The 14,260-nt window shown below is 36.9% G+C and overlaps 1 protein-coding gene across 5 annotated transcripts in view; it reads right to left on the reverse strand.

Annotated features, from left to right (window-relative positions):
* The window catches only part of ARID4B (AT-rich interaction domain 4B), a 120,150-nt gene continuing 105,890 nt past the window's right edge, over nucleotides 1–14,260 (reverse strand). For 4 of the 5 annotated variants that reach the window (XM_019746993.3, XM_074316713.2, XM_019746991.3 and 1 more), the window contains 5 exons: nucleotides 10,818–12,026; nucleotides 8,367–8,480; nucleotides 5,848–6,063; nucleotides 4,720–4,866; nucleotides 1–1,770 (listed from right to left, as the gene is read on the reverse strand). In XM_019746993.3, coding sequence (XP_019602552.3) covers nucleotides 1,643–1,770; nucleotides 4,720–4,866; nucleotides 5,848–6,063; nucleotides 8,367–8,480; nucleotides 10,818–12,026 — 1,814 coding nt within the window. In that variant the 3' untranslated portion in view covers nucleotides 1–1,642. Of the gene's footprint in view, nucleotides 1,771–4,719; nucleotides 4,867–5,847; nucleotides 6,064–7,425; nucleotides 7,576–8,366; nucleotides 8,481–10,817; nucleotides 12,027–14,260 lie in introns of those variants that run through there. The other variant, XM_074316715.2, reaches the window with a different exon arrangement.

Raw genomic sequence — 14,260 nt, forward strand, 5'->3', positions numbered from 1 at the left:
TCAAGGATTCACAAACTATGGCATTTTATTTCAGAGCCTTTGCTTACATTTGTACAATATATTACATAATTCTTCATTGTTTGCAGATCCTAATATATACTTTATAGCTTTTGTTCTATAAGCTTTTTCTTCAACGTTTTGCTGTCAACAAATCTTTACAGTACTGTACAAATTTGAGTAACTTGAAACCATTTTCAACAAAATTAGTTACTGTAAGCACACACTACAAGACTGAAAATGCTTTTCTTAGAAAAGTTGAATGTAAAGAATTCTGACACGTTAGCATCTAACAACAAAACGCTTTGAAATTCTCACATGTCGTATTGCCAGAAAACAAATAAAACATGCCAGCCCCATTCAAAAAAAGTACACAGAACTACAATTAAAACAGTAAAACAGTCTGTACAGTAAAGTACTGTGTATTAACAGTGCCAGGTATTAAATAGCTTGAATGAACACATCCGCAATATACAAATGTCTTACAAAGGTGTAGAATTAAATACAAGTGCCAAACAGAACAGAGATTGGAATCATACAACAGAAAGTCAGTACAAGTGAAAACAATTTTGTGTTCATTTTGGATTTTTATACAAGGCATTTTATTTTATAGGCCTACCACCCGGATTAGCTATTTATACTTAAAATAACAACTATCCTTTTGAGACAGTTCGTATCAACAACCTTGAACCATACTAATACAGTTTACTTGTTCCTGAAGTCCTCTTGTTGTAGCTCATAATAAAATAAGCAATACAAATGAATTATCTGTATTTAAGGAAAAGAAACATTTACAAGAAAACACAAAAATATAACTGTTATAATTCATTATGAATAAATATACACTTTGAACTGGCTAAGTACAACCTTTATACATTGTTTAAGATTTAATACAGTTTATTAGCCATTTTCTTTTTTCACACAATGTATTATATCAAAATTAAAAAAAAATACTGATTTATAGAAAAATGGCAAAGTACAGTAGTTCCATTCCAATTTGAAGGGGCATGAAAAGCCACTGCAAGACCTTTTAGCCTAATTCAAACCTGTAAACATGTTCAGTCTTTTTTAAAGAGAATCTTTAATATTTGGTTACCAGGATTGATGTTTGATATCCTGTTAACTGCAGGTTTTGAATTTATTACATGTGCTTGACTTATACAATTAAAGCCACCCAAAGGTGACTTGCTTTAAAAAACAATTAGCTTGTACAAATGAAAATAGGTTCATATTTTTTCATAAATAAATGGAAAAATATCAAATGCTCCAGCTTTAACAAAATACAAGGGAATACATATACAGTAAGTTATCTTACCATGTTCTGGCCAACCCAATAACTATGCTTACTGTATTGTCTCTACAGGCAGTGAAAAGCCTCCATTTGCCACAGTGGAAGGCCTTCAAGTTACCAGACACACAATTCCCAGACAAGTTGGAAACAATTATTGCTTGAGGAAAAGCAGTTCATTGTACTTTTTCTTCATAAAAAAAGTGCACTTAAGTGCCAAGTCAGCTTGTCAAGAAACAATTTTTAAATATAAAATAGTGCTTGTCTGATTTTTTTTTTTTTGTGCCACTGTGCAGTATAAAAAAGACGTGGCCCTCAACAGCCATTAAGTGCAAAGTGCTTTAGCAAGTCCTGCTGTCACCTGCACTCAACTGACATTCCATTTTGTGATGAGCTGGACATTGATGGTTCAGCTAAAGTTAACATAACAGCAGCTGTTATGGAACTGGATGAAGGTGAAGAGGAGGAGGAGGATGTAGCAGCACCTAAGGAAAAGGGAAACCAAATCAACAGTTTAATGAAACATGTGTACAACAGTAAGTACAACACTAGTCCTCTAGACTAAAATTCTGCTGTATTCTCTAAAATCATTAGCTTACAAGAGCAGTCCGTTCTCAAAATATCATAATGTAGAGAAAGGAAAATCTAGTGTATCTCAAGTAGCTAGACAGTGCCAAACTATAGAAGTTATGAAAAAGGAGAGCCCAGGAAATGCTCCTGCATGTATCAACGAGGAAAAAAAAAATCGTGTGCTCTCTATTAAGACATAAAAATAACAGAGAATAGACTTTCTGTAATAATGAAACAAATGTCAAAGAGGTTTGAATCCAATAGGAAAAAAGTCTCTATTCTACCTAATAATCTTTCCCCTCTTCCTAATTCCTGTATCTTTCTATGTCTGGAGTTTCTTATGAATTTTAATGGTGACAAGAATGGAAGGCTAACTGCTTCTTAAAGTTAAAACAAAAGGGTACCTAGCTCAATTACTGCATTTGACATAGCTGACCACTTTCCTCCTCCTAAAACTCTTTCCTTGGCCATCTTTTCATGGTTTTCTTCATTGAAGGCTACTCCTTCTCAAGTCTTGTTGATTTTGGCTTCTGCTCAGCCCTAGCTCTAAAAGTTGGTTTGCCCTAGCTTTCCTTCTCTTCTTTACTACCCACATTTCTTTCCTAGGGGATTTACTCAAGTACTAGGGCCTAAAAAACCCAGTTGCAGTAACTATTGTAAAGAGATACGCAAATGACTTGAAAACTGTATCTCTAGTTCTAACTTGTCCTCCCTGAGCTCCACCGGACATACCCTCCTGTCTGCCTGACATCGCCACTGGGATGCCCGATAGGCACTTCAGAGAGTAACATACCGAAACCAGGATGTCTGATCCTTTCTGTGCTCCACAACCTGTCTATAACCTTGTCTTCTCTAGGTCTTTCTCATTTTCAAAACTGGCACCAAGTATTCACTGGTTGCAGCCAAAAACCCGCAAGTCCTCCTTAATTCTCTCTCCATCTGCCACATTTAATCCATCATTAAGAGCTGGTAACTCAGCATTCATTGCTCTCCACCTTTACTGAAACCACCCTGGTCCAAGTCACTGTCCTTCCTACACCTACTGCAACGGGCTCTGATTCACACTGCTTCAACCACTGCCACTCTAGAGTCTACTTTCCACATGGCAGACAGTGATCTTTAAAAATAAAGTCACGTCATTTCCTCGTTTAAAACTTTCAAATAGCTGTCCATCTACTTAAAATAAAATCTGAACTCCTCATCCTGGCCTACAAATTTTGGCTTCTGCTTACCTAGCTGATACTTCAACCATATTTTTTCACCGCACTGGTTTTCCTTCTGCTCCAGGAAGGTACCAAGTGCATTCCCACCTCAGAGTATGGGTGATTTTGCCCCCTAGAGGACATCTGGCAATGTGTGAGACATTTCTGGTTGCCACAACTGAGGTGCTACTGGCATCCAGTGGGTAGAGGCCAGAGAGGCTGCTAAATATCCTATAGCGCACAGGACAGCTCCTTATAGCAAAATGGCCCAAAATGTCAACAGTTCCAAATTTGAGAAACTCTATCTTAGGGAGTACTTGCTGTTCTCTCTGCCTAGGATCCTTTCATGGACTGAATTGTGTCTCCGCAAAATTCTACATTGAAGCCCTAACGCCCAATGTCATAGTATATGGAGATATGGCCATGAGGGAGGTAATTAAGATTAAATGGGGTCAGGGCCGGCCCTGTGGCTCAGGTGGTTAGAGCTCCGTGCTCCGAACTCCGCAGGCTGCCGGTTCGATTCCCACATGGGCCAGTGGACTCTCAACCACAAGGTTGCCAGTTCAATCCCTCGAGTCCCGCAGGGGATGGTGGGCTCTGCCCCCTGCAACTAAGATTGAACACGGCACCTTGAGCTGAGCTGCCTCCCGGATGGCTCAGTTGTTGGTTGGAGCGCGGGCTCTCAACCACAAGGTTGCCAGTTCAATTCCTCGAATCCCGCAAGGGATGGTGGGCAGCGCCCCCTGCAACTAAAATTGAACACGGCACCTTGAGCTGAGCTGCTGCTGAGCTCCCGGATGGCTCAGTTGGTTGGAGCACGTCCTCTCAACCACAAGGTTGCCGGTTCGACTCCCGCAAGGGATGGTGGGCTGTGCCCCCAGGGATGGTGGGCTGTGCCCCCTGCAACTAGCAACGGCAACTGGACCTGGAGCTGAGCTACGCCCTCCACAACTAAGACTGAAAGGACAACAACTTGAAGCTGAACGGCACCCTCCACAACTAAGATTGAAAGGACAACAACTTGACTTGGGAAAAAAAAAAAAAAGTCCTGGAAGTATACACTGTTCCCCAATTAAAAAAAAAAAAAAAAAAAAAAAAAAAAGATTAAATGGGGTCATAGGGTGAGACCCTGATCCAATAAGACTGGTGTCCTAACAAGAGGACAAAGAGAAACCAGAGATTTTATCTCCCTGTTGCACAGAGGAAGGGAAATGTAAGGACACTGCGAGAAGGCAGCCAACTGCAAGCCAAGGACAGACACCTCAGGAGAAACCAAACCTGCTGACGCCTTGATCTTAGCCTCCGAAACTCTGAGAAATAAATTTGTTATTAGAACTACCCTACCTGTGGTATTTTGTTATGGTAGCCCAAGCAGAGACTAAGACAACTCTTCTCCCTCAGATTCACTCTATTCTCTTCACAGTACTTTTTACTAACTGAAAACTTACTAGGATTGTTTGGGGGTGGATTGTTTGCTCCATGAAGGTGAATATTATGATTTGAGATAATTTTTTCTTTAAACAAATTTTTCCATTTTATAGATGAGGAAAATAAGGCCAAGAGATTAAAGAATTTACCTAAAGATATACAGACATACACTCATGTGAGTCAAACTGTAGAGTCATAAACTGCTTTATGTTTAGTAAAGGTAAAAACACTTACTTTCTCTCTCTTTCTTCTTTAAACGCTTTCTCCTCCGATCAATGGAAGCTACTTCAGATTTTAATGACAGATAATGTTTTCTGATTTCTTGCAGTTTTTCTTGAAGAATTGTGATGCGTTCAGCACTTGTCATATTTTCTAGGTCCGCTGTGAATTTAAAACTTTCATTAATATGTATTTTTGAACAAAATTTTAACATGTAAAAGAGACAACATATAATATGGTTATAGAACAAGGTCAAGACAGAAAAATTAAAAATAAGGCTTGCATATATTTGTTTCTCTAAGACATTTTTTCTAGCCTAGAACAATGCCTGGAGCATAATATATGCATCATATTTGTCAAACAAATGAGTGTGTAGAAATAAAGACCTTATAAACCTAAGCAGATATGCTAAAAATTCCACATTCATGTACAGTATCACCACAGCGTATCATTAAAAAATCACACTTGGAAATAAGACTGGAAAGACACCAAAATGTTAAACTGTTAGCTTCTGAATGTCAGGACTATGGATAAATTTTTCTCTTTTGTTCTTATTTAGATTTTTTGAGTATGCATAATTTTTAAATTGGGAGAAAATTTTTCAAAAGCTCTACAGCAATTTTCAGTATCTTAAAAAATATTTCCCTGTGTGACAAACTCTGGGGTAGTCTCTCTTTTTAAAAAAAATTATTATGGAGCGTTCTCATATATACAGAAATACATACATACATACATATATACATACATACATATATACATACATATGTGTATATATACATACATATACATATATACACATATATATATAAACATATACCCATCATCCAGCTTCAGTAACTAGCAATTCATGGCATCTCATTTATACCCCCATCCACTCCCCAACCCCAACACCAGATTATTTAAAAACAAATTTCCAACATCATATCAGAAATACCCAATGTTGATATTTTCCTCAATTGCCTTAAAATTTTTCTTTTAGCAATTTGTTTATTCAAATCAACATCCAAATAAGGTCTCTACAATGCAGTTGGTAATTATGTCTCTTAAGTTTGGCTATACCCTCTTTTTCAGATATACTAGCATCAAGACTTACTAGGATGAAGTTTCTATGGCTTAACTATCAATTCAATATATGTCACTTACACATCTGAAAACTCCATTTGTAAACTTTGGGTAATCGATTACTGGGTTCCTTGAGATCAGGATCCTTATCACCATTCTTTCCACATTTTCCTGGAGACTGCGTCCTTGCAGGAGACTTGGTACTATGCGACTTCATCCCAGTGGAAACTGATTTGACTGGCTGAGTCTTAGTTACACTTTCACCAGCAGAAAGTTCTTCACTATCGCTACTATTCGCTGAAAGAAAAATAAAAAGAAAAGCATTAGTAAACAGAAAAGTAACAAAGAATTTGTCATAGATTTTAGTGAATAATTTAAAATTAATCAAACAATTTATTACTATAGTAAAGAACTTGCTTTATAGATCCTACCTAAAAACCTGGAATACCATCACATACAAATGCACCAGCATCTCATTTAAGAAAAACAAAAACAGAAACTCTTCTTACCTGAATTGCCAATAATATATATATTTTAAAACAAACTAATCTTTCATCATACCTGGTAGACTGTCAAATGTATAGTAATTATCTGAATGGCTTTTTATTCTATTATGTTAATATACATAACACAGAATACAGCATCTTTTAACATGACTCATAGAAACTTCTTAATTTTAATATTCTACATTGTATACATGTAACACTTTCCTACTCTTTGGCCAGAAACAATAATGCATAATCATCATATTAAATAAAGAATTCTTCAGGAATAAACTCTAAACACACAATGAATTTCTTAGGTAACTCATATCATAGCTTGTTGACTAAAAATAAACCATCAGTTTTATCCTGGTAAATATATTCAGTAATTTATGAAGAATTCCGAAGTCTATGTAATATTATGCTACATCTGCCTTTGCTGACTAAAGTCTCAGTACTAGAACAGAAATGCTTACTTAACACCTCGACAGTGTACCATGTGACTAAGTGATGGCACTGATATTTCCATCAGTTACCTCTTTCTGGATATAAAATATTATTTTAGATTCCATGAGAGTTAATTCACTTAACTAAATTATTCTCAGAGAATTGTATCCCATTCTGATTTACCAAGGTGTAAGCCCAATAACTAAATGGGAGAATACAATCAACAGCTGTATCTCTAAACTATATGAATATGTTAATTGACTTATTGAGAGGAGCCCTCTTAGAAAAGCCATTTAAATGGGAAAGTCCTGAAGACAAAAACATCATAGTGTAGTATTATCAAAAAACACTTAAATTATCCTGTCAGTTATTCCAAATAATTGATGATCAAATTGGCATACATTTATTGATTCATTTAATAGCTACCAAAAAAGAAAGTACAGTTAGGCTCTCAAAGCCTGAAAAGTATTCCAAGTAGGAACGGTACATAGCAGCTCCTCCCACTGTGGTGTTTTTGGGAATAAAGAAACTCCACCACTCTCTTACAACACATTTCTTAAGCGAGTCCCCGCCCAGTCCCCCCACTGCTGCTCTGGAAGCCCTGGCAACTCCTAGCTAAGCCCCCAAGGCTTGGCCCCACTCGGATGCAGTGGTCTGCCTCAGCCTGGCTTTCATGGCCTTGCTGAGCACAGCCGCCCGGGGCCCCAAGGGACGCCATATTCACCGCCTGGAAGTCATATGGGCTCAGCAGAACCTCGGGGAACTGGCCGCATAACCCTTTTCTGCACTGAAGTGCAGCCAAGCCGGCCGATAGCAAAGGTCAGGCAGTGGAGGTGGCAGGAGTCTCCTGGAAGAGCAGCAGGAGGTCAGTGTGGGGCACCTGAAAAAAAATTCTTTACATATTTTCTGCTTCTCACTTTGTCTACAAAAGAGAGATAAAATGTGCAGCTCTCAGGAGAAATACAGTATATATATTTCTGTAGGTCGATGGACACCCGAGTCATTGCTGAAGTTAAGTCTTGAGTTAGAGCACACTTAACCAACATATGTACCCTTCACAGCTACTCCTGGGCACGTAGTTTGGGGTATCAAAGGTAAAGGTAGTAACTGGATTAACTGCTGGGATTATAGCTCTAAAGCTATCTTGATTGTTCTCTTCTAGGCTGGTTTTGCCTTGAAGAATTACAAAACAATCAATTCTATTGTAATAAAAATAATCGATAATTGAAGCATTTCATAATATGTGATATATATAATGGCAAGTGGAAAGAACTATGGAATATAAAACTAGCATAAAGATGTTGATATTAATATTATATTGGCTGTTATTTTAGAAAAGATTACCTGCTCATTCATCAGCAATCAATACCACTGCTGACTAAGACTGAACTGCTTAATCCTAGAATTTACCTAGGATCAGAAAACTTCTGTGTGACTTTTTTGAGGGTAGTGACAAAATTAAAATACTGAACTATCCCACATCCTGAATATCCTTTTATTAATGAGAAAAAATAATATATCTGCCATAGTTTTTAAAATTATAGTTGACATGCAATATAATATTACTTTCAGGTGTACAACAAAGTGATTCAACATATATATACCTTATGAGGTGTTACCATATCCGCCATCATTTTTATATTTTAAAAAAATTAGAGGTTTCACACTTACTGCCTTTTCCCTTCTTTTTGTTGTTTACCACTGTTGCTTTATGGCTTCGTTTCTGCTTTTTGGATGCACTTCCTCCTCCCTGAGCTTCTTTCACTCTTTTCTGACCTGTACAGGCTACGATGGGAAAGAAATTATTAAGTAACACAAAATAAAATCAAGCTTTTCCTAGGTATAAATTAATTCCACGTTTTAGAAGCACAGGACAATTTTGAAACTACATATGTTCTTTATAAAATTTATGAATTGTAGAAATTACTATAATTTAAAAAATAAATTGTCATTAATGAGCTGAATTATTGCATATAGTTAGTTTTTTAAAAAGCAAATGAAGCATGAACATGCTTCTTAGAAAAATCGGCTATAAACTGAAAATAGTTTTCAACATAGTATTGGGAGTTTATGAGTCTAATAGTAATTCAATAATAGGCATATCTGAAAATAAAACTGAAATTTATTAAAACTCAGTAAAACCAAAATATTAAGATTTAATTACTGGTTAAAATATTAATGATCTATCTTATAATAACATTAATTTTTAAGAGGTATGACATGAATGGGATAAATTTTACTAGTAATTCACACTTAGTTATATTACAAATTTATTTATTTTAACGATAACTTAGTTCCCAGGGCACTGGTTAACACATATACCATTCACAAATCCAGCAGAGTAGTTCTAAGAAATGTTTCATTTTCCTGGTAGGAAATTGTCCCAAAACATTAAAAATGTCTCCCTTTTCTTCAAGGACTACCCTAGTCCTACTTCTCCACTAACCTGGTCTGATGCCCAGGTGTCACTGATTAATTACTACTCCAAACTGCAGTTTCTATACATTTTTCTGTATTACTAATTTGGTCCTCAGCATCTACTGGGCCTCTGTATCTTTCTAAATATATGTATTTTCTCCCAGACTATACAGGAAGCTCTTTTTCCAGAAATGCATAAAGTCCTATTTTATTCAGTTCCAATGTTGGATAATATAATGACATGATATAATTAATATTATAAAATTATGCCATGTTTGCTACAGGAAAGTTTCTTAGTCCTTTTATCAATGGTAAAAATCAACCTTGAGTATTTAAGACACGTCTTCCATGATCAAAAATGGAACAAGCAGTTACGCTAAATTTGGGAGTAGTTCTCAAGTTTCTTACTTTTTAACCTAAAGATTAAGATTCACTAGGGCAATACTGACCTAGTCTATCAGAAGACAAGATAGCATAGCTCTTTAAAAAATATATATTTTAAGCTTTCATAAGATATGAAGAACATGATACGATACAACCTGTTAAGAATTATAGTTATTAAAACTTTACTTTATTGTCAAAGCCTTTCTAATTATCTGTGATGAAGGCTTCTTCAATTCTGAAGATTATTTACGCCTGGACAATTCAGTTCCATGAGATAGTATGGCACCTAAATATATCACAGGAGCTGTATGTTTGAATGTGAAAGAGACAAAGAATATCCCAATTTAATTGCAACTATATTTTTTATTTAATATTTATTTTTCAAAAAGAACTGTTTTAAGTCAAGATTTGAGTGATAATGTCATGTCAATTACATCTCAATAAAGCTGACAAAAACAAAAGATTTATATGAAAAATCTTGGACTTAACTAATCTGATCTAGATCACATCTCTTTACTTAGCTCAAAACCTAAAGCTAGCATAATAAGACCTGGTATGTTACATAAATTACATACCCTCGTGTTCTATCTGTACAATGGAAATGTGTTTCAAAGCCAAGTGTCAGCCTAGAGTATACTGATTTAAAGACACCTGAATGAAGTAGTTGATAAGAAAAATGATGACAGGAGTATAGCTATGGCACTATCAAAAGGTACTAATACTTTTGAGAAGTACTAATTTGAATTTCCACTTTTAACAACTTCACGGAAAATCAAAAAAGTATTACTGTAGGTCATTAACATACACATCGGTCCTTCAATTTGGTAGCTATGCATCTAAGAAAGCATCAAATTCCTTTACAAACTCACACAAGTTAGTCAGGCTTGAAAATCAGTTTGACACGGTTGTCTGAGGAAAGCAGTGCCTGGACAGTTGGTTGCTCCAAACCCCTACATACAGTATTTGGTTAAGGGTGGAGGGGTCTGTCAATAAATCAAAATCTTTGTGAGAAACTGTACATTACAATTGCAAAAACAATGTTACAGAAATATATTTAAGCTGCTCATGCCATAGTCAACCGGTGTACAATGAATTTTCAAATAGGTCTGGATTTGGACCTAGGTACAAAGGACATTAAGTCCTTCTCAAGCTCTGAAATACATTCCACTATTCATTAGTCAAATTATCTTTCCAATATCCATTTTTACCACGTTCACACAAGTATTTCACTTAAAAACCTCATGTTCTAATGAGAGGTGCTGAGAAAGCAGACTGCGAGGGGAAATCCTAAGATGCGGCCGCAGAGTCTTTGCTCCTCACCTTTTTCAGGGTGCTCTGGCTCTGGCTGGTTACTACTGCTGGAGCTCACACTCGCATCAAAGCCTGCTGGCGAGCTGTTCCCTTCTGACTGCAGGTCTTGAAGCTCCCCTGCAACACTATCCACCTCGATTGTGCTATCGGTTTCACTCTTGATACTTCGGACCTCTTCTTGGTTTGGAGCCAGCGCTTCAGACACGGTTACAGAAGACTGCTGCCGACCGGCTTCCGTGACAGTGACTGAGGAAGGCGATTCGGGGGTGGTAGGAGGGGTATTTAGCACTGAATTACTGCCACTACTTGGAAATTCCGCTTTTTTGTCACTGGCTACCACTGCTTTATCCTCAGCAGCCTGATTGTCGGCAATGGCCGGTGTTGGTGTTTCTAGCTCGGCGCTGGGGGAGCAGCTCTCTTCCTCGGCCACGGTCTGCAGTGACCCCTCTGCCAGGCCCTCCTCTGGGGCAGGGTGGGGTGGGGAAGCTGCAGCCTCAGTGTCAGAGTCTGAAAAAAGCTCCTTCAGCGTTTTTTTAGGCCACTGTCCCTGAATACTTGACCAGACATCTTTTCGATCTTTAGCTCTGCTGTTCTGAAGTCTTTCATCAGAGTTATTTAGAAGTTTTATCCTTTTTTCTGCCACTTCTGAAAATCCCGAATAGAAACCAGTTGTCCGTAGAGATTTTCTTTTTTCCTCCAAACCATTGTATTTCTTAGTTGGTGTCAGCTTTGCTTTAGATTTTTCTTCTTCATCTTCGTCTGAAGAGCTGTTGCTACTGTTTTCTATGCAAAGTGATTCTTTGTTCTTGGCCTTCTCGTCCTTTTTGCTGGGTGATCCAGTTTTTGAACACTCCTCTGTATTGCAATACCTTCTTTTACCACGTTTTACTTGTGGCTTTGAAGATTTATCTGTGGTGTCCTTCTTGACATCCTTTCTCTTTTTTGTGACTTCATCTTCTTCATAATCAGTATCTTCGGATAATCCTTCTATATCTTTTCTTAATCTCTCTGGAGATTTCGATGCTGGTTTAGATATTACCAAATCGGCGTGGACCTTGTTTTCTTCTAGCAAAGACGAACTGTTCTGCTCTTCTTTTGAAAGGTCACTCCTGGGGTGCGTTAAATGGTCAGCCTTACACTCCTCTTTGCCATTGCTGTCCATGTCGTGCGTACCTGTCTCATCCTCCTGCTCACTGTCTTCAGCAGAACTTTCCGAAGCTAGAAAACAAGAAAAACAATGAGTATGATAAAACTAGCAATGCTTTCTCTGTGCCAGGCATTTCATACACTAGCTCCTATATTTATAGACCCCGGTTGCCAGGTTTTATTCTGTTGTAAAAGTGAGGAAACAGAGCTGCAGAGCTAAGACACTCCCCCAATGATGAAAATGCTCTATGTCACTGGGGGGGCAGTGACACTACTGTATACTTTTGCAATAACTCATCAAATTGTAAACAAAAAAATCATGAATTTTTGTCAGTAAATTATACCTCAATAAAGCTGATTATAATAAAGTTCTCCAATTTATAAGCAGAAAATAGTGGAGTAAGGATGTAGTAACAGGCAGTTCTCACTCCAAAACCTGTATTGATATATAAGTGTAGCCTTCATTTTCAATGTCGCAATAATTATTCAAAGTTTTTGTGAATATCGGGTTTCCACAATAGATACTTAAAGAATGACACAATTAAGTAACTGATAATCTTATATAAAAATATTTATATATTTCTTAAAGGTTATAGTCAATAAATTCAATTACGTATAAAAATAGCTTTTATTATGATTTTTACAAAATGTTTATTGAGAAATTGCTCCCTACCAGGTACTTTGATGGGCTTTGCACAGATCATCTCATTCAATCTCACAATAACCCTGTGAGGTGTTTGTTATTATCAGCCTCCATTTTATAGTTTAGGAGACTCTGTGGCCTTGTGACTTCTTCAAGCACCAGAGTGCATCAGAATGACCCTAGGTGATTGCAAGGCTTGATCACAAAAGGCCAGCAGTTTCTCACCTTGTTCACTGACCTCCCTCCTAGAGCCCTTAGAGAGATTCAATCATCCCAAAGAGCTCGAAAAAGTCAAGATGAAAGCTAATTGTAAGTCATTTGACTCCAGAATTTAGAATCTTAACTGCAACACTCTACTGAGAAATCCATGTAATATATATGGTTAAAACAAATTCAAACTCATAATAAAGCACCAACAGTTGTTCTTTTTCTTCCTTCCCCATCCTCTAGTTTTATAACTAGTTCTTCTGATAGTTATCATCATCTCTTAATAATATTCTATGTGTAGATTTATGAAGTTTAGCCTGCTATAAGCAATGAGAATTTTCTCTTAATACCCCATTGCCCTTTTGTCATACTTTCTATACATGTTTAGTTAATTAAATGTAGTATTTATAACATGTAAATGTAGTTCGTTGCAGAAATAAATAGTATACTTCCTTTCTTGTACAGCCTTTTATTTTTCTAAGTTTCCAAAAGTTCAGTTCTCCACGTTATGTCTTCCTTTTTCATGTCTTTCACAAATTTATTTCAATGGCTCCATTAAGTCAAGCATTCTATCCGGTTCCCTTAGTCACCAAATCTCTACCCTGGAGGCCTATTTTCTGCTCCACTAGCTGGCTGCTCTTGGGGTCAGCTCTAACAGCCTCATCCCAGAATCCCCTGCACTGCCTTCTCTTGACCTAGACTCACAGTTAAATAAATTTCCCATCTTCCTTTTTTTTCGGTTTATTCCCATATTGCGATGGAGCACATTATCTAGTAGTTTCCTAAAACAGGTACATGGCAGATAAACACTCTTAGTCCCCACATGTCTGAATACATCCTTATCCTCAAACTTTATTGTATAACGGCTAGTTTAATCAGGTACACAATTCCAAGTTGAAAATTACTTTCCTTCAAAATTTTGAAGACACTGCTCCTTTGCTTATAGTGTTTAAAACACTACTTTCATTTGTCTTCTCATTCCTGCGTAGTGACCTTTTTATTCTTGCTATTTTATAATTTCATAATAATGTACTATGGCATGGCTCTTTCTTCATTACTTCAGGTGCATAGCGGGCTCTTTCTATTTAAAGATTTATGCCTGTCAGTTTCCTCTTTTAGTTACTTGCTAATTTCTCCTCCCCCCCCAAGTCTTATTTGACACTAGTGATATATACATGTATATATACATATACATATGGAGAAAGCGAGAGGGCCAGCACTATACATAACTCGCTGAGGCATAAGGTACAAATCAATAAATCAATAATATAGTTGTGAGACAGCTCATAAGAAAACCCTAGCTGGGTTTTTAGTTCTCGTTTATTTTTTAAAAATCCAATTGCTTTTCACAGTTACATATACTCAGATATGCTGTCTTCACAGCTTCTTGTTTCCCTGTGCTGTTTGATATGATTTTAGAAGCACTTCTAGTGTCTCCCCATTATAAAACACGAAA

The sequence above is a fragment of the Rhinolophus sinicus genome, chromosome 6 (genome assembly GCF_057876585.1).
Source record: "Rhinolophus sinicus isolate RSI-liver-muscle chromosome 6, RSI-T2T, whole genome shotgun sequence".
NCBI classification, from domain to species: Eukaryota; Metazoa; Chordata; class Mammalia; order Chiroptera; family Rhinolophidae; genus Rhinolophus; species Rhinolophus sinicus.